Genomic DNA, 26,823 nt, shown 5'->3' with positions numbered 1-26,823 from the left:
ATCGAATAGACCGTGGCAATTAGAAGCGTCAATCCAACCCCAAAACCAAGTGAACACCGCGTGAGTCCTATCACGCAGCCGCAGTCGGACGATGACGAACTTAAACCTCAACCGCCGTGGACTAATTTACAAGCCTCGCGAAAGCCTGGGCAGACACGCATGCGCCTTCTTCTATCCGTCTGATCTCGCCTCCTTCCCGACAAGTTTATAGTAGCTTTGGCGAAGGAAAGGGGGGGGGGGTGTTAGCGACGGCGGAGTGGAGTGGAATGGAGGCGGAGCCGGCTGACGTGAGCGCCGACGCAGTACGGCGGTTGGAGGTTCCGTGCCGAGCGGCGGTCACCGTTTTCTCCTTCGCTGAGGTCTTGCCGACTCCTCCGTCATGGAGTCCGTGGAGCGAGCCGCGCGCTTCTTGGTGCCTTACTTGACCCACTACTCGGTGCGGCGGATGATGCCCTGGGTGCTGATGAGCTGCATGGTGATCGGGTCCCTTGTGAAAGAATTAGCGCCGCCGGCTGCTTCTTACCTGAGTAACAAGCGCAACGTGATCAATGTGTAAGGGGCTTTCTCTGACCCTTGAGAGTCCTGGGCGTTGATGGAGGAAGAGGAGGACCGAGGGGATCCCAGAGGCAGGGGGACACCGGTGGGCAGAGGGGCAAAGAGTAGGCGCCTTCCTGAAGGGCGTTGACGAAATACAATATGAATTTATGAGTTTACAAGCCAGAAGAGGCTTGGCTCTTTTATATTGAGGTGAAGGGTACTCTCTTCCCCTCCTCTCCCTTCTCTCGGAGTTACATTTGCAACCTGCTTCCCAAGTTGTATACTGTAGTTTGAGAAAGAGAAGGTGAGCCTATGCTGTGTGTTTCAACTAAGGCACTAAGTCTTGCTGAGTGGAGGAATCCGAATTAAGGGACTAATTTATAATTCTTCAGGGTCTGCCTGACACATCCAATAAAAGTAACCTCATGGTCCCTTTTGGGCAATTTATTTCCAGTGGCTAACCGTTCATCACTTTTTCTAAACTTTGGGAATAATAGGTTGTAATAATACATACTGCTCAAAAAAATAAAGGGAACACTCAAAAGAGCACATCCTAGATCAGAATGAATGAACTATTCTCATTGAATACTTTGTTTTGTACAAAGTTGAATGTGCCCAACAGCATGTGAAATGGATTGTCAATCTGTTGCTTCCTAAATGGACAGTTTGATTTCACCAAAGTTGGAGTTATATTGTGTTGTTTAAGTGTTCCCTTTATTATTATTTTTAGCAGTGTAGTAAGGTTACCTCCTAGCCAGACATTAATATGAATTGAATTGCAATCTGGTAAAAACTTCTTGTTTCTTTAAAAAAATTAAGTAGGGTAAAAGCTGGTTAGTAATTTAGAAGAGAGATTGCCAGAAAAATCCTAAGGTCTAGATATGATTAGGAAGTTAAAAATGTTTTAGAAGAGGTAATGGCAAATGACTGCACTGTTATTAAGAAAAGTACAGATATGTGGCTACAAAATCACCAAGACTTAAACTCAAAAAAGATTTTATTTTGGGGTCATTCTTTGTCAAGTGGACCAGGTGTCCCCACTTGACCACCTTCAATTTCAATGAAACTTTGCACATATGTTCCTCATGGTATAAAACTGAGGTGTGCAAAATTTTAGACAGACTAAGTTTTATACTACAGGTAGTCCCCAACTTAGGACGTCTATCTGTTCCTACGGAGCGTCATAAGCCGAATTTCTGTGTAAGTCGGAATTCTGTATAGTATTCCGATTTACAAGAATGGAGGCGGCGGCTTCAAGGGACCAACAGCCGGTCTTTCTTGGCACTGCGTTGCTGCAGCCTCCGAGGCCGCCTCCGCCTCCATTCGGGCGAGGGGATCTCCGTGGTGGGCGGCCTCGGAGCTTCAAGGGAGCTTTGGCTCCACTGCTGTCCCCAGGTCGTCGTAACATCGTAAGTCGGGGATGACGTAACCCGAGGACTACCTGTATAAGGAATATATGTGCAAAGTTTCATTGAAATGGAAGGTGGTCGAGTGGGAAAGATTCTGAAAATTGGTCCACTTGACATAGAATGCTAAATACTAAACTATTTAATTCAACCAAAAGTAAACCACATAAATTTAACTTTATTAAATTTGTAATTGTAGCAAGGCTGCTAATTAGTTATTTTTTTATTTCTGAAAACTTTCTTCAGAGAGTTTCTGATTTCATAGTAGTTAAAGTTATCTTTAAAAATATAGAATATCACACTAAGAAAATAATAGGTTTTCCACTGCTCACATACATCAATTAAGAAATACAACTCTGTGTAAGCACATGGTCTGCAAATGATAATTCTAATTCAACCCCCAGGTAGAAATGGGAGAACTGGGATAAACAGGTCTGAAATATATTTGCAGCCCATATACTGTACTTACATAAAGCTGCAGCTTTAACAGTTAAATGTTCTAACTTGTTCACAAAAAGCGGTAAAAGCTATTTTGCTTAGGGTTGAGTGAGATAGATCAGAAATCTTCCCCTAACCACTTTCTTGGGCCATGTGAAGTTTTATAATAACCTGTCAGTTGGATGTTTATAACATGTCTATTTTTTTCTTATTCCTTTTGAGGAATAGCTTCATTTGAAATTTAACTGGATTGTATTTTGGGGAAAGTTTTTAATTCCTCTCTAGTAATTATTTAAAACATTATTACAACCAGAGTTTACCTCAGCCAATATATTACCATAGTTGAGAGTAATAGGATCTGAACAAGTAGCTCTTGTTTAACAACCATTTGTATCTTATGATTCTTGATGAACATACAGTATCTTTTTTTTACATACACTGAGAGCATATGCACTAAGACAAATTCCTTGTGTATCCAATCACACTTGGCCAATAAAATCCTATTCTATTCTGTTCTATTCCATTCCATATGACTGTTTGTAATTATTGTGTGCCTGGAACAGATGCTTTATGGATATTATCAAATGTTGTGCATGCGTTCCCTGTCAGACATGTGACTGGATTTTAGGTGTTTTGCAGCTGGCTTGCTGAAAACCAGTTGCAACCTCCTATGGTCATATAACCATGATATGCAATGCTCGAAAGAATGGATTTACACTTATGACCATTGCAACCACAGTAAAAAAAAAAAGTTATAAAATCAGGTCCAGACATATGGATGCCTTGGCTTGTTACTACCATAAATCCCATTGTAGTCAGAAGTCAGGGACTACCTGTAATTGGATCTTATTAGGAAACTGCTAAATTTGATCTTTTTTTTCATGAATTCTGTATATTATTTTAGATGAAATTATATGTTGATTCTCCTTTTACAGGATTTATAAGTATGGATGAACATTCCACCTAATAGTAACAGAAATTAATCAGGATGGATTTAGATTACATGATTTTGCCTGGTCCTCACTATATGTTTTTCTTCATTTTATCTCTGGCAGATACTTTGTGAAATGTGCTTGGGGCTGGACATTCTGCCTGCTGTTTCCGTTCATCTCTCTCACCAACTACAATGTCCTCCACAGTATTTTGCTTGTACTTCTTCGCCTTTTCTCGCTGTTCGTTGGCACTGTCATTTGGTATACATGCACAAGGACATTTTTGTTCATTCAGGATTTCACGGGCAGTTGTTACAAATCATCAACCCTTGCTATAGTCACTCGAGAACATTCCAGCCAATTACAGTGCGTACAAGCTGGTGGGATTTGGCACAGTTTTGATATCTCAGGACATTCCTTCCTCCTTTCATATTGCATTCTAATGATTCTAGAAGAAATGGCTGTGATGCCCAATGTGAAAACTTTTCGTGGTTCTAGATTACACACAGTAGTGAACGGTTTGTTCTTTGCTCTGGCTTGTTTGACTTTTATCTGGCTCTCCATGTTTGTTACGACTGCTGTGTATTTCCATGATTTTTGGGACAAGATTCTTGGCACTTTAGTGGGCCTCTCTGCTTGGTATGGAACATATGGGTTTTGGTACAAGTCACCGTTTTCTCCCGGATTTCCTCCCCAAAGAACACTTTATTTCCCAAAATGTAATCGTAGGCTATAAAATCAGTCTGCTGATCAGATTCTGTTTTAAAGAATATTCATTTGTAATTATCTAAATTTATTTCCCAAAGTCTAATTGTAGGCTATAAAATCAGTTTGTGGATCAGAACCTGTTTTAACTAATATTCATTTTTAATTATTTACATTTTAAGACAACTATTAATATGAATATTTAAAGTGAATGGCAAAAGACCAAATAATATTTGTATTATGAGTTTGTGATTTAATTCCTGCTACATTAATAATATCAGGACTTTGTTAATCTTGGCTAACTAAATGGAAACTGATGACCAGATTGGTACTAGAATAACCTGAAAGAAAAATACTTTTAAAAACCATACTTTGGACTATGAAGAGGCAAATTTAATAGATAAAAATGCACTTAGATACAAAACCCATATGCAAGGACTCAATAAAATGAACATATTTTTGGTTAGATAGATAAGATAAATTGGCCAAGATCCTATCTTATTTGGGAATTTGATAATTAACCAAATGATAGACATTTAAACATTTTGTGTCAAATTATCTTGCTTGAAGATATAAAACAAAGTTTTATTTGAGTTTTATTTAAATCCATACATTAAAACAAAAATGGATAGCCAGATTAGTTTATGGTTTTTATTGCCATAAGGAGATTTTGAATTTAAAACAACTACTGTATCCCTACCATTCTATTTATTTCAACATTCAACTTTGTACAGATGAAATAACTTGCATCATGCACCATTTTTTTCTAGAATTTATCTGGCTTAGATCTTTAGAATATCTTATGTCATGTTTTTGGCAACATGGCACTCCTGAACGTCACAAAATGCTTTTTATCTTCAATGAAAGCTATCCTGTTAGAGCAGGCTGTTGCTTGCAAGATTGCAGCTTTCACATTCTCTGCTCTTCCAGTTCTTAATCAAAGTTGGCAGTTAGGAAATCTATAGCAATGTTTTAATTTATTGTACATGGGAGTTATATAGAAAAAGTATAATGTTTTTACAGCCATCTGTCACAACAGGAAAATAATAATCATATTTAAAAGCTATTGTTTCGGTTCTTTGGATACTTTGACTTTTCCTGCAGAGTGCAACCTTACAATGTTAATATATTTATATTAATTGTGTTTGCTACAGTTTTGCACTTTGACTAAAGGTATTACACTACAAGTGCAATTATTTTTAATATAATTGGAAAATAATTCAGTTGTAATGAATGTTGCTGCTTTATATATTATATTTTAAGTGCTCCTATTATATATTTAATAGTCAAAGCTGCAGAGTTTGCAGCTATTAAGCTACAGTGTGGATCTTTTTTGATTCAGACAATACTTTTAAAAAAAATCTCCAAGGCCATGATAGACATGTACTGATACCACTGGAGGCACAGGTTCTAAAAAATTGTTGCTACCTTTGTGTCTCAATTTTTTTAAAAAAAAGATTTGGGATTTTTATATGGGGGAAGTAGGTATGTTAGTCTTATGGAGGCCTAGCTCACTTATCCGATGTTTATGTCCTCCAGAAATAAATGCTACATAAATAAATTTCTGGGGCTGTAAAAATGTGATTGCATGCTGTCTATGATTTGCTTGTGTTTGTGCTAACTTTTCAGTTTTCTAATTGTCTTGATAAAAGTTGCTAACTCAGTTCCAGAGTTTTCAGGTTTGGATGTGATCAAAACACTAAATGGTTTGAAGTTAATTATATTACTCAAACTTCCTGAGTTCAGGAGTTCCTATTAATAGGAATGCCATTTCAAGTTTCGTTGATTTGTATGGTACCTCTCTATTTACTATATCTGTGATGGACCCAAAACAGCCTGAAAATATCCCAAAAAACAACCTGAAAGTGGCCCCTAAAACTGCCAAAAACAGCAAAAAAACAGGTATGCACTTGCTGGCTAGCTGGTCTTTGGGTTTCCAGTGTTCTGACGCATGCACATGCATGGATGTTCCAGTTGGGGCACTTGGTGCCAAAAAGGTTTGCCATCACTGTTCTATTCAATACTGTATTTTTTGCAGTCTAAGATGCACCTTTTTCCCCCTCTAAAAGAGGGTAGAAATGTCGGTACGTCTTATACACCGAATACAGCCATTTTTGGCCTCCCAAAGCCCATCTTTTGCAAAAATTGGGTGCACAGAGGGTTTGGGAGGCCTGCAGAGAGCTTTTGGGGGCTGGGGGGGAAACAAAAGCACCCCCATTTTTGTGAAAAATGGCCCGTTTTTCACCCATTTTTTTTTTTTTTTACAAAAATGGGGTGAATGGCATTTTTGCCTTTCCCCAGCCCCCAGGAGCCTCCCAAACCTGTGCACTTCATTACAAAAAAACAGGTGAAAAACAGGTCCATTTTCTTCAAAAATGGGGCACACAGAGGGTTTGTGAGGCTTGCAGAATGCTCTTGGGACCGGGGAGGACTTACATCTTTGAAATCTTGGTATGTCTTCAGTGAGTTTTATAGTCCAGAAAAATAGAGTAGATAAAGTCATTCGGTTAAATTTGTGTGTGCTAGCTTCTTAAAGATGAAATTCCTATGCCATTTCCCTTGATTTAAATAACACCTTAGGGAACCATAGCTTCATATTTAGGATTGTCCCTTGTCCCCCATAGAGTTCCAACAGCTTATAGTGCCACATTTAAAGTACTATACTGTGTGTGGCAATTGGTTTGTATAACACTATTTCCAACATAGGAGAAAACAAATTATCTCAAACTCAGCTTTATGCCTCATAAATTAAACAATGAGCAGTTGAGCTCATATATATGTGTGAGGGTGAGTGGGTGGGTGAGTGACTGCAATGAGTTGAAAAGGTGTAAGAATAGTTACATTGGCAATGAAACTTGGAGCTTTATGGAAATGGAACTTTGAGATCCATGGTATATACCAGTGAAATTAGAAGCAGACTTAGTTTATATTACCATTATTGGTCTTATAAGCTCTTTTGGGAAAAGAAATATGTATTTATCTATGTAGGTTAGTTTATCAGACCTTCATGATCTGAGCTATATGATGAACAGCCTTTATGGCTGGCAACCCATCTTCCAGTCAAGTTACATTCTCCTGTAATTCTTTCATAGAATTCAGTATACAAATTGGTTCCCTGTTGTTCTGTTGTACTGTACTGAAGAATTAGTGAATTCTTAAGCAATCCCTAAGTATTATATGTTTCCGTTGGCTGAAATTTTCTTCAGCATTGCTATATGCAGACTTAAATATATTTGCTGTAATATTCTTCATATTTTTTAAGCACTGGTTTTGTATTGTTTAAAAAAGGGTTGATAGAGGTGAAGTGAAATGCATATATTTTACAGATATGTACATTTTGTTAGCTGGGTATGATGCGTCAACATTGTTATTGCATAGGCAAGCATTCTATAAAAAATTCTGACTATGTAATACAGATTTTTGTGTGTGTAATACTCACTTGATAATAGTTTTGTTGCCCACAAATGAAAAAATCAAATTCACATTCAATCAGTGGAATAACAGACTGTCTCTCCAGTGGTTTTGGCTTCTTTTTTTTAAGCTAAGCTACTTATATTGCCAATTGTGCTATAGCAATGCCCTAATCTGAAACATATTTTACTACATATTATTAGGTAAAAAACATTGCTTTTTCTCCCCTACCTCTAATGTAATTTAGGCCATGATGGTATAGCAATTGGTGTACCAATAAAAGAGAATTTCTGATGTATTTTGCTATCTCTAATGGACAACAGATTAATCCGTGCTTGAAGTGGGCAAACAAAGTAAAGCTCTGATTATTAATGACTACAGTGTCAAACTTCATTTTAAGCTGTCTTTAATGTGCCGCAAATGGTTATTTTGACTTACAAAGCTTAAGTGAGATTTTCTGTTGTGTAGACTTGGCCATGAAAATCAGTTTCAGGTTTTCAACTGATACTTCAAGAATGTTAGCTCTATCCTGGTTTCAGTTTTGGGTTGTATTTTAGCAGCAGGGATTCTAGAAATGCTCAAAAAGTTAATACCAAAACACATATTTTAAATGAACAAGAATAGTATCTTAGAAATGTATTAAGTTGATTTCTGGTACAAATCTTGGAAAGAATGTTGTAAACGTCATGCGACACATTGAGCAAGATGCTAATTATAGCACGTTGGAAATACTTCTGGTTTGACATTCTTCTGGAAATGCAGGAAAATCTCATAGTTAATACTTGGTGAAAAGATTGTAAGAAACCCAAAGTAGGAAAGTATTACAGTTAGCCCTTGAGATAAGATTGTAATGGAGTTTTCAAGAGTCCTGAGAATTGTCAAGTGAAGCATCTCACTTATGATTCCCCCATCCCCGCTCTTCCCAATCAATCATTAAATGAACATGCAGGTTGTTAAGTGAATCATGGGATGCATCAGGTAGGGGAGGCTCTTGGAGGCCTAGCATAGTCCAATGCCCACCTGCTCCAGTCCTCACAAGGCTTTTCCAATTACTGAAATACCTGTGCTCTACTTCCTGTCCCTTGCATCTCCACAGGCTTTTCCCTATTTAAAAAAATCCAGGAAAATTTAATTTATTTATTTTAAATAAATTATATAGCTGCATACTTGTTCACAACAACTTTGCATAAAGCATGCATACTTTGGGACTATCTTTTGTTCTTAAATGTTTGGTTGGAACTCATAGGTAAAGGTTCTTTCTGTATTAGAATAGCAGCATTGGATACTTGGGATATACTTTGCATCTTTGTTTTAAAACTGAATAAAAATAGTGGCAAGTTAGTGAGTCACTTGGCAAGTGGGTTACCATATACCGATAAATGCAATTAATTGTGCCTTCAACTTTCCTGTTCTAATGCCAGCTGAGACAAAGTAGTTCTTGAGATGCAGCAGAAATGTTCATAGCTGTATTTAACTGCCAAGGAGGCCTTATTCAAAAGTATGGCAGTCTGGAATGAAAGATGTTTAGTATACCAAAGGTTAAAAGCAAGTTCAATCAGACAGTAGTGAGCCATTACATAACTAAGTCCAAAACTGGCATCTTTTAATTAAGCCCACTTTGGGAGAGCTTAAGAATTGTGTTTTAGGAGTCGTTATCTAGCACCTATATTTACATTTTTACCTAACTGAAACTTAAGTGGATCAAATAAGCATTTCTAGTGAGGAACACTCAAGGTTCATCAATATTTAAGCTACCCCAACCTCATCCTTGCCAAAGCAACAGCACTTTCATGGCTACATTTTTCAAAACCTTAGTTTCCACTGGAGTGACTTAACTAGGAGGATTCAAGAGCATGCATTGTCATGGGCAAGCTACAGCATGCCTCTTTGTGCTTTGAAATGCCTCCTTTGTACATGAGATTTATGAACTGGAAATATTTTCCAATCTTTAGTTGACTAGCAGTGTGATACAGTACAGTAGTCCCTCACCTATCGCTGGTGTTACGTTCCAGACCCGGACGCAATAGGTGAAATCCGTGATGGGGAATTTATCGACTGATAGTACTTATTTAAGTATTTATATTGTAATTGTTTGGTAAGTTTTCATTGTTTTAAGTGTTTAGAAACCCTTCCCACACAGTATTTATTTTAGATACAGTATTTAAATACAGTATTTACAATTTTAGATATTTTTTTTTAAAAAAACCTGCCGATCGAGTTCGGTGGGCTGTTTAAATCTGCTGATCGACTTCCTCAGAAACCCGCGAACCAGCGAAGATCCGTGAATAATTTTTCTCATTAATATTTCTTGAAAACCCGCGATGAAGTGAAGCCGCAGTAGGTGAAGCGCGGTATAGCGAGGGACTACTGTATATGCTTTAATGAGTATCTCCATCAGCTGTGTATCAATATGTGTCCTATTCAATCTATACTACAGCCTTGTCCATTTGTGCAGAACTGTAATTGAGCTTTTTTAAAAGCAGAATATGTTGTAGAACATTTGGGAAACCAAGAGTTACACTTGGCCTAAGTACTATGATAGGGTGCACTCCAAAAATACAACTTAGGGAAATAAAAACATATAGATTTAAGTATAACAAAATATTAAAAGTAATATTATTGCTCAATAATATTATGATTTATAATATCCACTGCTCAAAGAAAAATAAAGGGAACACTTAAACAACAAAATATAACTCCAAGTAAATCAAACTGTCCACTTAGGAAGCAACACTGATTGACAATCAATTTCACATGCTGTCGTGCAAATGGAATAGTTGTGCAAATGAAATATTCAAAGAATATTTCATTCATTCAGGTCTGGGATGTGTTATTTGAGTGTTCCCTTTATTTTTTTGAGCAGTATAGTTAATAGTTTCTGTTTTTTAACATGTTTATAAGCTGGTGACACTCTTTGAAGGTTTCTAGTAATGGCAGCAAAAATATTGTATATGCTTATATTAAATAAATTTATCATAGGAAAAACAAGGAAAGTTCTAGCTCATATCATTTTTCAAACACATGTAATAATCAGAACAGCATTAATAAGCATTAAACTGTCCATATATGTTCCTTGAATTATTGGATAAACTTCCTATTAGTTCCAAGATTCCTTGAAATGCTCATTAAAATTTGAAGATTATTGTGTGTATGGAAATGTTTGATTTCCACATCTGAAATACTTGTCCTCAGCTGGGAGTGACCTGGCATGGAGAGGTCACATAATCCAATTGAATGGTTATAATTGTGAAATTTGTAATAATAGCAATATAGTGCAACTGCAGATGGATCTAGCCCAGTGCTTTTGAAACTTCCAATCTCTTGCAGCTGTAGTAATATGTGCTACTTACCTATAATAACAAGGATATTAAAGATGTGTGCCCTTAAGTTACCCTACAGTATTCTGTTCACTTCATCAGGCCCACAAGATCAGAAGAATCCTAGATCAAAGCACATCATATTTCCTTGCCCATCATAGTATCCAACTGATATCCTAAGTAGATGAGAATAACTTTTATCATCTGAAAAACCTACAATTTTTTTTCTTACATGTCATGTTAAAAAGCTTAGGGTTAGGGTTTCCAATGGATCCTTATAAACCACACTGTCCTCAGATTCAGCTTAGGCAACCTTTTCCTAATGTAATATTCAAAATATGTGAAGTACAAAAGCTGAGGAGTGCTGATCTATATCAGCAATAAAACTGACATGTGAAGGCATGTAGTATTCCTTTTGGTGATGTAGATATTTACACATATTTTGTTGCTAATGAATATTTTGGCACTACGTTGGTACCTCCTTAGTCTTGGTAAGTACAGTGATCCCCCGATTATCGCGAGGGTTCCGTTCCAAGACCCCTCGCGATAATCGATATTTCGGGATGTAGTGGTGCGGAAGTAAAAACACCATCTGCGCATGCGCGCCCCTTTTTCCATGGCCGCACATGCGCAGATGGTGGAGTTTGCGTGTGGGCGGCGGGGAAGACCCGGGGAAGACCCAGGGAAGGTTCCTTCGGCCGCCCACCAGCTGATCTGCTCCACAGCGTGGCAGCAGCGAGGAGCCGAAGATGGGGTTTCCCCGTTGCCCAGGCAACGGGGAAACCCCATCTTCGGCTCCTCGCTGCTGCCGCGCTGCCGAGCAGATCAGCTGGTGGGCGGCCGATGGAACCTTCCCTGGGTGCCGCCCGCCGCTCGAGAGCAAGAGGGGGAGAGATAGAGAAAGAGAGAGAAGGAAAGAAAGAGATGAGAGAGAGGAAGAGAGTGTGAGAGAGGAAGAAGCAAGATAAAGAAAGAGAGAGAGAAAGAAAGATGAGAAAGGAAGGGAGTGACGTCATCGGGTGGAAAAATTGCGATATAGCGTTTCGCAATGATCGAGATCGCGAAACTCGGGGGATCACTGTATTTCTGGAAGGGAATTATCCAGAAACGTCTGGTGGCAGCTGTTGGCTTTTCTATTTTAAGACAGCAAGGAAAGAAATGCAGTACTTAACAAAACAAGATAAAATTCAGTTGGTACCACTTATACCTGTACAACCTCAGAATTGTGCAGTGTTTTATTAAAAATAATTCAGGTAGCTTTTATATTTTTCCCAGGAATAAACAAGAAGTGTGGGAATATTAGAACCAATAAAGGCATGAATATCAATGATTAATGAACTTTGGAAAGTCCTAAGTAGTTGAGGGAGATATACCCAAAAAAGGAGATGGACAGTGGAAGTGCTGAATCATTGAGGAACCACCCCAATATGGGAGTAAATTGGGTGTGAAATATTGGAAGATATGGGCATGAAAAATGTATTAAAATGCTGTATTCTGTACTGATTAGTTACCCTAGAGCAGGCGTAGGCAAAGTTGGTTCTTCTATAACAGTGATTTTCAACCTTTTTTGTGCCGCAGCACATTTTTTACATTTACGAAACCCTGGGGCACATTGAGCGGGGGGGGGGGGGGGCTTAAAAAAGTTTGGACAAAAAAAATCTCTCTCTTCCTCCCCCTCGCTCTATTTCTTTCTCCCTCCTTCCTTCTCTCCCTTCCTTCCTCTTTCTTTCTCTCCATCCCTTTCTTTCTCTTCCTTCCTCTCTCTTTTGCTCTCTTTCTCCCTCCCTACCTCCCTCTATGTCTTTCTCTCTCTCTTTCCTTCCCTCTCTCTCTCTCTCTTGCTTTCTTTCTCTCTCTTGCTCTCTCTCTTTCTCTTTATTTCTCTTGTTCTCTCTCTCTCTCTTGCTTTCTTTCTCTCTCTCTCTCTCTCTTTTGCTTTCTCTCTTGCTTTCTCTCTCTCTTGCTTTCTTTCTCTCTCTTGCTCTCTCTCTTTCTCTTTATTTCTCTTGTTCTCTTTCTCTCTCTCTTTCTCTCTCTCTTTTGCTTTCTCTCTCTCTCTTGCTTTCTTTCTCTCTGAGCTTCGTGGCACACCTGACCAGGTCTCGTGGCACACTGGTTGAAAAACACTGTTCTATAACGTGGACTTTAACTCCCGGAATTCCTGAGCTAGCATGACTGGTTCGGGAATTCTGGGAGTTGAAGTCCACATGTCATAGAAAAGCCAACTTTGCCTACCCCTGCCCTAGAAACACATGGACATTTCCCGTGATATCTATGGTATCAATATGCATATTGATTTTGTTTAACATAAAGTTTTTTCTCTTTTATTATCTTGGACTCCTGGAATTTTTTTTACAAAATTCCAGATACCTTTTGTGATGTAAGGTACATTTGGGTTTTCAACAGGGGTGAAATGCTACCATTCTACCTGGTTCGGGCATACTGGTAGCAGCAGCTATTGGTGGTTTGGAGAACTGGTGGTGGCGGCAGTGCGAGGCTCCGCCCACCCACCTGGACGCTGCCATTTTATTTTTTTAACCCTCTGCGCATATGCAGAGGATGAAAAAGTGTTTGTGAACTGGTAGGAAAGGTAAGTAGATTTTACCGCTGATTTTCAGAGTACATCAAGGATACAATTTTATTAAAGGGGTTGCCATCAGGCCATACAGCTGTCAAGTCAGCATGGCCAATTTATCTTTTAAATGCAAAGGGGTTAGGAGGTATCCAGAAGTATTTTGACATAAATAAAAATGAGATAAAAGAACTTTGCAGAGGGACTGCAATCTAGCACATGCCAGCAGCATATTCTGTTGACATTTAGTATGTTGCTTACTCTGAAATAGCTTTAACTTGCATATTAAAATTATTGTATTAGATATCTAGATATTGAACAGAATTCTGGAAAATTTAAGGACTTGTATCTTAATTTTTAAAAGTATTTCCTCTAACTCAGTTAACTCAGCTCTATTAATGTGCATAAATTCATGTGTTCAAGTCAGGAGATTAAACAAGCTCCATTATTGTTGATATGCTTTTCTGTGATTGGAATTATTGGTTTCACTGGACATTGTGGCTATATGTTGCGGTTCTACTTTAATCCTTGTGCATTGTCCAGAGTCACTGATGTGAAATATGAACAATTTCAAAAAACAGAGGAATAGCAAATTTTCATTTTCATACTCCTACCTGAATATTAAGTTGATACCAAGGAAGAAAAAGCTTCTTCAAAAGCTCTGAATGGATAGATTCCAACACGTTTGTCTTATCTAGCACTATAATTGTGTCATCTAATACATAGCATTTAATACCTGTTCTGAGATAGATGCATTTTACTAAGCATTTAATAAGCTAAAATGTAAACATAAGAAAAATCTTGTTGGATCAGATGAAAATCCATAAAATCTCAATTGCTGTTGCCCGTGGTGATTAACCAGATACTAGCAAGTCTCAAGCAAGACATGAAAGTATAACAAGACTTTCAAGACATGAAAGCATAAAAGTTCCAGAGAGAGGCAGCATATAAATAAAATAAAATAGATAAATAACGCCCCAGTGTCTGATGTTCAGAGAACACACTGACTTTGATTCTTTAAATAACTGTAGCCATCACAATAAAAGCCAGTGGCTATAGGCAAAAGCTATATGGCATGATAATCACACTCAAGGGCTGCCCTGTTCAGTTATTTGGATCACGTCTGACTTTGTTGAGGTCAAACATAATACTATAATTCAAAAAACCCAGTTTGAAAACAAGCTATTTTATCTAGAATTGTATTTTGCATTTCTATAATGTGTTTGCTCAATTACAAATGGTCAAGATTTAATTTGGGGGTGACGATTGTTCATTTATGCTGCTGTTTTGACTATCTTTTAAACAGTCACTTTATAGAAACATAGAAACATAGAAGACTGACGGCAGAAAAAGACCTCATGGTCCATCTAGTCTGCCCTTATACTATTTCCTGTATTTTATCTTACAATGGATTTATGTTTATCCCAGGCATGTTTAAATTCAGTTACTGTGGATTTACCAACCACGTCTGCTGGAAGTTTGTTCCAAGGATCTACTACTCTTTCAGTAAAATAATATTTTCTCACGTTGCCTTTGATCTTTCCCCCAACTAACTTCAGATTGTGTCCCCTTGTTCTTGTGTTCACTTTCCTATTAAAAACACTTCCCTCCTGAAGCTTATTTAACCCTTTAACATATTTAAATGTTTCGATCATGTCCCCCCTTTCCCTTCTGTCTTCCAGACTATACAGATTGAGTTCATTAAGTCTTTCCTGATAGGTTTTATGCTTAAGACCTTCCACCATTCTTGTAGTCCGTCTTTGGACCCGTTCAATTTTGTCAATATCTTTTTGAAGGTGAGGTCTCCAGAACTGAACACAGTATTCCAAATGTGGTCTCACCAGCGCTCTATATAAGGGGATCACAATCTCCCTCTTCCTGCTTGTTATACCTCTAGCTATGCAGCCAAGCATCCTACTTGCTTTTCCTACTGCCCGACCACACTGCTCACCCATTTTGAGACTGTCAGAAATCACTACCCCTAAATCCTTCTCTTCTGAAGTTTTTGCTAACACAGAACTGCCAATGCAATACTCAGATTGAGGATTCCTTTTCCCCAAGTGCATTATTTTACATTTGGAAACATTAAACTGCAGTTTCCATTGCTTTGACCATTTATCTAGTAAAGCTAAATCATTTACCATATTACAGACCCCTCCAGGAATATCAACCCTATTGCACACTTTAGAGTCATTGGCAAATAGGCAAACCTTCCCTACCAAACCTTCCCCTATGTCACTCACAAACATATTAAAAAGAATAGGACCCAGAACAGACCCTTGTGGCACACCGCTTTATAAAATTAAAATAAACTCTACTCTGTATTACTTATTTTAAGAAGAATAAACTCTTTTGACAAAGTGCAGAAAGTCATTACTGCACATGTATACATGATTTATTTTTGGAAATGAATCAACTGATATAGACCACATTTAGAAATGTAAAGCTCTTGCTCTTCCCATATGATTTATTTGAATTCTCGAAAGTACTTTAAGCATGAATAGCATTGACGCTCATTATTCTTTCCAGCATGCAAAAGGCACAATAAAGTGAGAAATATGAATTTTTTTGTGCAAAGTGTTTTCTAATAAAAATACACAACAAGAAAATAACTGAGGAAAAAGTCCCAAAAAAGGAGTTGGGGGGAGTCAAATTTCTTGAAAATTATTTAGAACTAATGAAAACAGTTATGTTCTTAAGAGTCCACAAAGGTTCCAATGGTGAAAGACACTTGGCAAATTCATGGAAACAAGCTGGAGACAAACTCCTTGATGAATCAAAATTTCATCTCTGAAATTAAGTGCCGTAATCACAGAAAAATATAAGACATAATTAAAAATTGTTTTAAAAAATCAAGAGAAATATAGTTAAATGCAAGTTAATTTAAAAAAACCTGACCCAAAGAAAAAAGACTCATCATTTTATGCTAAAGCTTCACAAACTATTGTGATCCAACTTACTGCATCTGTTCTATTTTTTTTGTTAATCTTTTAAGCACAACACAAAAACAGCTTATAGAAAAGTCCTTGTTATTTGCATCTGTAAAGGAAATAATGTGCTATGTGATTGAAAAACTTGTGGAAAAATTTAGAAGTGCCACGGAATCCCATCTCTCAGTTTTGTAATTCATTTGCTAGTTGTTTCCTGGTGGTGCTTGACTGTGCTAAAAGGCTGTTTTGTTCCACGGCGGGTATGTAAACGTACCCTACGATTTATAGATTTGTAATACTGACACCTACAAAAAGGCATTGTACACGTTGACTATTTTTGTTGACTTGCGTCCTTGCAGTATAGGTTTCCTACTTCTAGACTATGGAATGTTACATTAATAGTATAGTTATTCATATTGGTTTCAAATTTCATTATAGTTACTGAAGATTCATCATAGTTTCACACAGCACAGAGACATCGAACTAAACATCAAAACAGCCGGCACTAGATATATTTTTTCTTTAGATACCAATAAGCAAAATATCCCATACCCCCTAGAGATCCCATGAGGAAGGAGGCTCCAAAAAAGGATGGAGGTTTCCGTTTGACCAGCCTGAATGCATTGGGTACTACTGCTGAGAGGAGAGTAGTATGGATGTCCCCCAAGACTTTCCTGAAGGCAAAACGTTTTTGTATCCTTTCAAAGAAGTTCTGTAGGTTGGGTCTGCTGCCATCTTCCCAGTATTTCTTTGAGAGTCCTAGGAACTTGAGGCGGTGTAATGTAGCTCCCAGCAAAACATCAGCCAAGGTGAACGCACAACCACAAAGCCAGAGTTCACATTTCTGCCCTAGAGAATGAAGCCACAATGATTATGTTGCATTGGAAGACATAGAACAAATGCTGCAATTGACCCTTACTCCATTGACTTTTGAGAGGGACCAATTAAACTATTAGATCAGGGGTCCCCAAACTTTTTACACAGGGGGCCAGTTCACTGTCCCTCAGACTGTTGGAGGGCCGGACTATAAAAACTATGAACAAATTCCTATGCACACTGCACATACCTTGTTTTAAAGTACAAAACAAAATGGGAACGTACTATTTAGAGGGGTGAGAAGGTCTGAAATTCATATACTGTATGTTTATGTTTTGTTTTTAATTTTCTTTTGTTGACATCTGATTGGCTATACAAGGTTTTCTTGGCTTATGAGAAATGTATAAAGAAAGAAGGAAGCACTTTGGCATAATGGTTAATAAGTTAGAAATATAATTGGTGTTGTACTTTTTGAAGGAACATTAAGGAGGAAATTTAATTAAAAGAAAGTGAATGTAACTGGATGACAAAATTAGGAAAAAAACCTTTTGCAACGTTTTTGATGATTGATATTAGTTACTAACAAAATACTGCATTTTAATTCATGGAAATTAGATGGTACACTGTGTTGTTTGAATGTATGTTGAGAGAAAAAAATAAAAAAATTACACCACCCCCCTCCCCAAAACAGTCCTTCCTTCCTCTGTCCCTCCATTCATTTCATTCTTCCTTCCTTCCTTTTCTTCCTTATTCCCTCCATTTCACTTCCTTCCTTCCCTCCTTCATTCCTCTCCACTTCTCCTTCCCTCCCTCTCTTTCCATTTTCTTTCTTTCTCTCTCTTTTCCCTGTGCTCTTGTCACTCACCAGTGGGCCGGATAAATGGCCTCAGTGGGCCGCATGTGGCCCACGGGCCGTAGTTTGGGGACCACTGTATTAGATAGATAGATAGATAGATAGATAGATAGATAGATAGATAGATAGATAGATAGATAGATACATAGATAGATACATAGATACATAGATACATACATAGATACATAGATGGATGGGTGGATGGATGGATGGACGGACAGACAGACAGATCTATTGATATATCGATTTGGGAACTATCTGATTCAATATGTCATTCATTCTATCATTTCTTTTCACATCTAGGTAAATGGTGGGGGTAAGCATGATTGTGGGATATATTTTCTGCTTGAAGAGCACTCGGATGCAATCAGATTATTTTGATAGCTGGGATAGAAAATGCAATAAAAGGTCTTCTCTATCCATGGTAATTTAAGCACAGCATATTAATTAACTAACAATTTGCTACCTTTTAAAGGATATTAAAATCAGAAGCTTTGGTAATTGTCTACTTAATGTTAGTGCTGCCCCAATTATGCATTTGTATCATTGTCAGCTCTTCAGTTTCAGAAATGTTAATGAATAAAGGGGAAACGGTTGCTATCATATTTATAGTCTGCCTTTTTACTAGAATGGGAAGGGGTGACGCAGTAATGTTACCAGAGAGAAGTGCTAAATTTAATTAATTGTAGGGATATTTGTGATCATGTGCTCCAAGCCCTGATTTTTGCAATATATGTAGAAAGAAAGCAGGGCTTTGAGGACATGGTTATAGCTGCCATCTTGATTTTTTAAAATATTCCCCTTACAGACACTTTTATATCTATCTTTTTTCTTTTTGAAAAGTAATAATAATTTAATAATAATAATTTATTAGATTTGTATGCCGCCCCTCTCCGAAGACTCGGGGCGGCTCACAAGACAATGCACAATGTACAATATTAAAAAACAGATTAAAACCCTTATCATAAAAATTAATCACACAACCCAAGCAAACGATACATAAATCATAGTAGCTAAGGAGTATATCAACTTCCCCAAGCCTGGTGACATACGTGGTTTTTTTAGGAGCTTGCGAAAGACAAGGAGGGTGGGGGCAGTTCTAATCTCTGGGGGAAGTTGATTCCAGAGGGCTGGGGCCGCCACAGAGAAGGCTCTTCCCCTTGGTCCCACCAGATGGCATTGCTTAATCCAGTGTTTCCCAACCTTGGCAACTTGAAGATATATGGACTTCAACTCCCAGAAGTCCCCGCCAGCATTCGCTGGCTGGGGACTTCTGGGAGTTGAAGTCCAAATATCTTCAAGTTGCCAAGGTTGGGAAACACTGGCTTAGTCAACGGGACCCGGAGAAGGCCAACTCTGTAAAACCAGATCATTAAGACTTTAAGTCTTTGCAGGCTATGTTTATTCTTCTTTCACTCTGAAAAACCTGGAAAATTTAAGCTGTTAAATTTGGGTGGCTTGTTTCCCAATTTCTCAAGAGGATTTATAGGCATTCAAGATTACAGATCAAGATCTTCCCTCGTTTCATGCTCAGTACAAGCCACTCTCTAGAAAAAAATATGATAAAGCAAGTTTTCCCTTTCCGGCTGCTCAGCTTCTTCTCTTACAGCTAGTCCTCAACTTATAACTACAAATTAGCCCAAAATTTCTGTTGCTAAGTGAGACAGTTAGGTGAATTTTGCCCCACTATATGACTGTTCTTGCAACACTTGTTTAGTAAAATGGTTGTTAAGTGAACCCAGTTCCCCTATTGATTTTGCTTGTGCAAAGCTCACAAAAAACTGATGACAATACCCCAGGACAATACAACTGTCATAAATAGGAGCCATATGACCAGACGGATGCTGCAATGGTTGTATAGTGTGAAACACCCCCCCCCCCCAGTCATAAGTCACTTTTTCAGTGTCGCAACTTTGAATGGTTACTAACTACTATCAGAATTTCCAACCATGCATATAATTAAGCAATCTACAGTTTCGCCATTGGGACAGTCTTTAAAAAAACTATGAAATCATTTGTCATGGAAACATGGCAGTCAATGATAGCTGGAACATTATGGGTTGAAAAAAAGGTAGGAATAATAATAACAAATCCTTACGGGACATAATAGGAACAACAGTAGAATCTACCCCAGAACTTTTTTTAATTAGGTATGTTTAAAAGGCAATATGATAAAAGTACCAATAATTTTATTTCCCTGGATGAAAAATATGGATCCACTACACTATTTAAAATATTGAACCACACTTTGGGAAGAACTGCCTACCTATCTCCATCTCTTCCATGACTTTTCTGAAATATTCACAGATGCAGATGCAATCTTGTCTATAGTTAAAAAGCAACAGCTCTCAGTAATAATAATTAATGTGTACTGCCAAGGAAGCTATTTATTTATGAGCATGTAAAAGGAACTATTCAGACCATGGTTTTGTCCCTCTTTCTTCACCTCCCACTTCATACCATGTCCATAATAATAGTTAGTTGGTTGCCTCTCATTACAATGGCTGACACTTGGACTTGGCAGCTGGCAGGTATCTCGCTGTGAAAGAAATAGAAGCAGTTTGACTCTGCTGACTTAAAATTACACAGATATCCTTTCTGCCCACCAGCACTGACAGGTACAGAAATTAGAAATGTCATACTGTATTTAAATAGAAAAGAAAGGACAACCATAAGGAGCCACTTCTTTTTTCTAGAAGGCTGCTAAAAACCTCAAGGTTACCAATTCTCTGCTGTATGAATATGTATGTATGTATGTATGTATGTATGTATGTATGTATGTATGTATGTATGTATTTAGTTATTTAATGTTGTGATTGGCTCTGGCCCAGCTCCTGCCCCAGGGAATGGGGAGGTGGATGCAGGGGAAAATTCAACATGTCACCGGCCTGTGTTATTGCCGACAGACAGTAAGCTACTTTTGATGCAAATATTAATTGTATAGATGATAAAGTTAAACAAGTATCAAAAACTTCTATAAGTCACCAGAGATAATCTAAGAAATAATGTTCAGATGAACATAGTACATACCTTGATATTCAATTTTTCTCTTCTCCAGTTCAGCTTCAATTTGATCTAGCGTCATTCCCAGATCTCCCAGGATTTTCTTCAGATAATTCACATTGTCATGCTCCAGAATTTTGGCCTAAATGAAAATAACAAACATAGAAACATAGAAGACTGACGGCAGAAAAAGACCCCATGGTCCATCTAGTCTGCCCTTTTACTATTTCCTGTATTTTATCTTACAATGGATATATGTTTATCCCAGGCATGTTTAAATTCGGTTACTGTGGATTTACCAACCACGTCTGCTGGAAGTTTGTTCCAAGGATCTACTACTCTTTCAGTAAAATAATACTTTCTCATGTTGCCTTTGATCTTTCCCCCAACTGGGGGGGAAAATAGCTTACAAAATAATGATTATCCAATTGGATGTAGAAGTTTTGTTAAGGAGGAGGAGGAGGAGGAGGAGGAGGAAAAAGCAAATCTGTTATTACTATAAAGAGATGCAGCTTTTTGAGTTTGCAAATTATCCAACCATGAAAGCAGACTTAGCCTGCTGATTCTTGTTCTCTCTGTAGCAGTTTGTAATCTGTGGTCTGAAAGGCTGGGACTACAATGAAGAGTTAGCCTTTTCTACTAGATTGGGAGACTCAATTTTTGTCTATTGCAGGTGAATCAATAGGCAGTCTGGCTACCTGCTCAATTTAAGTTGGCCCCAGGGGACCATCGTTTACCCCATGTACCCCAGCATCAATTGGCCCTTCTCCTTGGAATCTCTCTCTGGGTGAGAATGGGAAGTTTGTGGAAAATGCCCAATAGTTAGTGGAAATTAGACTGGTGTCAATATCTATAGCCATCCCAAACTTCTATAGCAGTGGTGGCAAACCTATGGCACAGGTGCCACAGGTGGCAGGCGGAGCCATATCCGCTGGCTTATGAGCCGTTGCCCTAGCTCAGCTCCAACAGGCATGTGTGTGCAGACCAACTGATTTTTGGCTTACACAGAGGCTCTGGGAGGGCGTTTTTGGCTTCCATGGAGCCTCTGAGAGGATGGGGAGGGCGGTTTACCCTCTCCCGGCTCCATGGAAGCATTTGGAGCCTGGGGAAGGCAAAACACGAGTCTACTGGGCCCACCAGAAGTTGGGAAACAGGCTGCTTCTGGCCTCCAGAGGTCCTCCATGGGGCGGGGGAATCTGTTTTCACCCTCCCCAGGCATTGAATTATGGGTGTGGCACTCACACATGATGTGATAGCGTGCAGGCACACTTTTTTGGCACCCGAGGAAAAAAAAGGTTCAACATCACTGTTTCCATAGCATTTCCATATCTAATAATAAAACCCTCCTTGTGCTTGTCTCACCATAAGTTTCTTCTGTTTGGAGAGGTATGGTTCTGTTAGTTGTGCATCATCATCATCATCATCATGATCCAACTTCATCAGATCTGAGCTGGCATTAACTAAATGTCCTAAAGAGAAGAAAAGATAAATGGTTTGCATGCTTGTGTCCGAGATTGTGGTCATGACATTTCTACAGACACTAGGTTGGAGGCAGATAAAATAATGAGTGAGGCTACATTTGAAATCTTACTGGCAAATTTATCAACACACAAATGAGACCTGCTTCAAGGGAAAGGCCAGTTTTGAGCAAATGCATTAGCAGTACTCTTTTCAATCTAGGTTAAATAGTGGATACATTATACCAATAATGATCTGTGTTCATTTTTATCCCCATCTTGACATTTCACCTCCCTTAGGTAATCACTTTTAATTATCACAGCATCATGGGCTCAGCAAAAGCAATGCTTGAGCTACAAATCAATCTCTTAGGATGCTCTTTATATCTAGCACAGCCAAAGTAATTAATAAGCTTCTACAGCAGCTCAGTTCTTCTTTTTCTATAGAAGATTTTACTGGACAAACAATGCCATAATTTCCAATGTAGCCTCATATTATCTATGATTTAAAAGGTCACATTAAAAAGAAAGGGGGGCATAATTATTTTTAAAAATGACAGCTTCACTTTCAAGAAATGTTTGGAGATACAGTTTGAGAACATTTGGATGTTTCAGAGTTGGAACTTGATGATCTGATAGTTTGAAGATCTTAGAATTAATCTTCCTCCACTGCATCTGGCATTATCTGGCATGGAAACAGACTTTATTGCCAATGAAAAATAATTGTAAAATGAAAAAAAAAAGTAATGCATCATGGCTCTTGAGACTGAGATCATTGATTGAACAGGTCTTTGATACATTTGAATATGGATTTGAGAAATAATATCAGGAAAATTAATACAGCCTTGGTAAGGCCACACTTGGAATATTGCATTCAGTTTTAGTCGCCACAATGCAAAAATGATATTGAGATTCTAAAAAGAGTACAGAGAAGAGCAACAAAGATGATTAAGGGACTGGACTCTAAAACATATGAAGAACGGTTACAGGAACTGGGTATGGCTAGTTTAACTGGATTAGAACCAAGGCTATTTTTTTTTGAGAAACCTCTGGTGCTTTTACTATTGTCCTCCTCAACCTTTTTATATGAATGGATATTGACAACAAAATGACTAGAATAGATTCTGTTGTGGTTCAGCCTGAGGCTGCTCAGGGACCGGCTGTGTCTCTGCTGGCTCCATGCCTGAAGGAGGATGACAGCGAAGAGGAGGGGGCTGAACAGTCGGACGGGGGAGAGGAAAATCAGGAATGGGATGAAGGAGAACAGCATGAGAGCCCCCGGGGGGGGGGGGGGCTCTCCCCAGCCAGTAGTTTGGAGTCATTAGGTGATGAAGCTCAAGCCGTCATTGACATGCGGCAGAGACAGTCAGATCAAAGAAAGGAGCAATTAAAGAAGTATTATCAGCACTGAATTAGGAACAGCTGGGTTTGGGTGTGGTCCTCAGCAGGGTTTAAAAGGTAGGCATGTGGAGGCAGGCATGTTGAAGCCATGTGGAGTGTTATCGGTTTGGAGTTGCGTTATCCTGTCTTGTTTCTCGGCGTCTCTGTTCCTGGCTTGTGGCCCAGCAGCTTTGGAAGATCCGTGGGAGGTGTAGGTCTGCTATCTACAGCCTTAGCTTGGCAGCAAGAATTCTGTATTGCTGCATGGACTTTTGCCTTCGTGGATATATCTGAAGATACAGCATTTTCCTGTTTGTAAGGACATTTTCTGTTACCTGTGTTTTTCTTGAATTTTATAAAACTGCCTTTGCCTTTTACCAGTGTGTCTGGCTTCTCTTTTTGGGTTGGTATTGGCTTCTGGAGTGACCCAGACAGAACAGATTCACACATTTGAAACGCAGTTGGCATTAAAAGGAGAAGAAGGGAAAGTTGCTCAAAGTGAAGTAATGAATTAGAAAGTGAGGCAATTTAGTTAAAAAAGACATTTGTGTTACTTAGTTGCTGGACTGGAGAGCAAAGATAAATATCTAACATAAGGAAAGGTAAAGAAAAAATGAGAGTAATGCACTGGAAATGAACATAAATTACTTAAATCTTAGACAAACAGGTCATGCTCAGACTATCTATCTCTTCTTTCTGCCCAATTGGTTTTGGCAGCTTTTTAAACTTCAGTGATCTTTGGAGAAGTGAAGACAATTCTGACTTTAGATCTTTAGACTTTTACTTTTTTTTGTTTTTGACTTCATGTACAAATTAAGCTAATAGTGTTTTACTTTCAAATAAAAACAGTTTCAAGAGGGGCTATAAATCAGCTGGAGTAAACCAGATAGATTCTTACACTTCTGCAGGACCTTGAGGCAGAAGCAAGAAACCAGTGTGAAAATTTGTAAAAAAGGAGAATATATTCCAGCCAAAGAAGAAGAAAAGTCTTGAAAACTGCTGTTAGGTAGCTCCAATTGCTCTCATGGTTTAATTGGGAAATTTGCCACTTGTTCTCTCAAGGAAAGGGATCCTTACATAGCTGCTGGAGTATTCTTAGGTTAGGCATCCTGCCATTTTAAAATTGTTATTATTATGAGATGTTTATCATAGTGTTTTATCAACTCAGGGTGGTGTACACAAATATTCCTCATATTTTACCCATTTTAACAACTCTGTGAGGTAGACTTGGTTGAGCGAGAGTGATGGCCCAAATTCACTCAGCTGGTTTTCATGCCTAAGGGAGGATTAGAACTCAGTTTTCTGATTTCTAGCTCAGTACTAGCTCTCCAGCGTGGGAACAGCCTAGTACATTATCTGCCTCTGCCTCTAGTTTATTAATTCATTGGCTCTGAAAGCTGCTCTGGTATTTGATTGCCTGCTGTCTTCCCAGTATGACAATGAATCTCCCCAATCAATCCTTAGAGAACTTGACCATTAATCTGTCGTGGCTGACAATCTAAAAAGAGATCATAAGAAGAAATCAAAGGACCATCTATCTTGGCCTCCTAAATAAGAAATCAAGATAGGAAAAAGATAGAAAAAGGGGAAAAGATTCAGATTTCTATGGGCTACCTGATGAATTCTAATAAGGTTTTTGGTTTTTTGACATATGGAATTAGTTTGCTCCTGGAAAAATTCCTGAAATTTTGTTGAAATTTCCCAATCTAGCTATTCTTCTAAGATTTCCTAATAATTTCCCATGAAGCCAGTTTAGCTTAGCTTCTAGTTCAGTCATGGTTGGCTAGATGCTGCCACCTGCTGTAACACATAATAAGTCTTTAAATACAGTATATAGTTCCCTGGAGGTATGATGGGTGGCCAATAAATTTATTAATAAAAAACAAAATTAAAAGAAGATATAAAGAAAGATATAAACACTTCTTACATCAATTATAAGTACAACTATATTTCAATCTTTCTTTCCTCTTTCCTTGATCTATCCCATCAAATCATTAAAAGAACGTTTGATAGTAATAGCATCCATTCCTGCTCTCAATTTTATTATCCTGCACTGCTTTACTTCTGAATATAGATCAGGGATGCCAAACTTATGGCTCACAGGCTGGATGTGTCACACTCTGGCCATCCCCAAAGGGGGGAAAGTTGCAATACATCAAGTGACACACATTTGACACCCCTAATATGGATATTCTACTTAACTCTTATGTCTATATTCCTGTGGGATCATATGGCGCTCTCAAATAATTTATAGAAGCATTTCCAATAAAAGAAAATATGAAGTCAAGCACAAACCTAACAAAAAACTAGTGAAGAAAGTCATGTAAATTAACATGTTTAAAGATGAGGGAAAATCTAGCCTGAATTTATAATTCTATATTACGTTTGGTAAGATTTTTTTTAAAAAAATCTTTATATTTGCAAATTCAGCTGTTTGATTACAAATTATCCTGGGTCATTAAACTGCAACCGCCTGTGGTATTCTTGTCACAATATCACTATCCACACAGCAGGATTGCCTTTTGCAAAATGTCCTTGTGGAAGAGTTATATTAGGCACTGTCAATGTTTCAGGAGACCTTGTACTTGAAGCAGAAAGTGTATTGTCAATTTATCTTTATTTCTGTAATCTAATCTACATACGTCCAGGGTGCTTTTGGGCATTTCGATGCCTAGCAGAAATGTAGAAGGTCGACTCTACACGGTCCCTATGCTCAGTTCCTATTTGAGCCAAATTGAAATCTTCAAAGCTCTATTGAGTATACTAAAAAAACCTTGTGTGTATGCAGGGATTTTCAATGTGCCATGGAAATTCCTATCATTGTATTATTATTTTTAAAAATCCTCTAGTACTATTTGAACTTTTCAAGGATTAATAAATAGTTCAGGGGGGGGGGGGGAGCAGACTGAGAAAATGGCTATAGTGTTGACATGCATTAAGTGAAATGCTTACAGCAGAGCTACATGTTACTAAGAATTTTCCAAATGTCAAATTTTACTTTCTGAAGTCGAATCCCGCTCCTCACCAGTTATGGAATTTCAAAAGAAGTAGAGTAAAACCTACTTG

At 38.1% G+C, this 26,823-nt stretch overlaps 2 protein-coding genes across 2 annotated transcripts in view; one reads left to right on the top strand and one right to left on the bottom strand.

Annotated features, from left to right (window-relative positions):
- Window positions 1-265: 265 nt before the first annotated feature.
- On the top strand, window positions 266-5,682 carry FITM2 (fat storage inducing transmembrane protein 2). The gene is made up of 2 exons (XM_070744688.1): window positions 266-552; window positions 3,437-5,682. The coding sequence occupies exons 1-2, from the start codon at window positions 380-382 to the stop codon at window positions 4,047-4,049; spliced, it is 786 nt and encodes a 261-aa protein (XP_070600789.1). The 5' UTR covers window positions 266-379; the 3' UTR covers window positions 4,050-5,682.
- Window positions 5,683-15,765: 10,083 nt separating this feature from the next.
- Window positions 15,766-26,823, bottom strand: part of GDAP1L1 (ganglioside induced differentiation associated protein 1 like 1) — a 58,376-nt gene continuing 47,318 nt past the window's right edge. The window contains exons 4-6 of the mRNA XM_070748807.1: window positions 22,283-22,389; window positions 20,948-21,062; window positions 15,766-17,097 (exon numbers count right to left, since the gene is read on the bottom strand). Coding sequence (XP_070604908.1) covers window positions 16,754-17,097; window positions 20,948-21,062; window positions 22,283-22,389 — 566 coding nt within the window. The 3' untranslated portion in view covers window positions 15,766-16,753. The remainder of the gene's footprint in view (window positions 17,098-20,947; window positions 21,063-22,282; window positions 22,390-26,823) is intronic.

Source organism: Erythrolamprus reginae, chromosome 3 (genome assembly GCF_031021105.1).
Source record: "Erythrolamprus reginae isolate rEryReg1 chromosome 3, rEryReg1.hap1, whole genome shotgun sequence".
In the NCBI taxonomy this organism is placed as follows: domain Eukaryota; kingdom Metazoa; phylum Chordata; class Lepidosauria; order Squamata; family Dipsadidae; genus Erythrolamprus; species Erythrolamprus reginae.
Note: the sequence above shows the minus strand (reverse complement) of the source record. Positions and strands in the feature narration are given on the sequence as shown.

Coding starts and splice junctions, on each gene's coding strand:
- FITM2 (XM_070744688.1), top strand. CDS start 380: ATGGAGTCCGTGGAGCGAGCCGCGCGCTTCTTGGTGCCTTACTTGACC. Junction 553..3,436: donor AAGCGCAACGTGATCAATGT/GTAAGGGGCTTT, acceptor TATCTCTGGCAG/ATACTTTGTGAAATGTGCTT.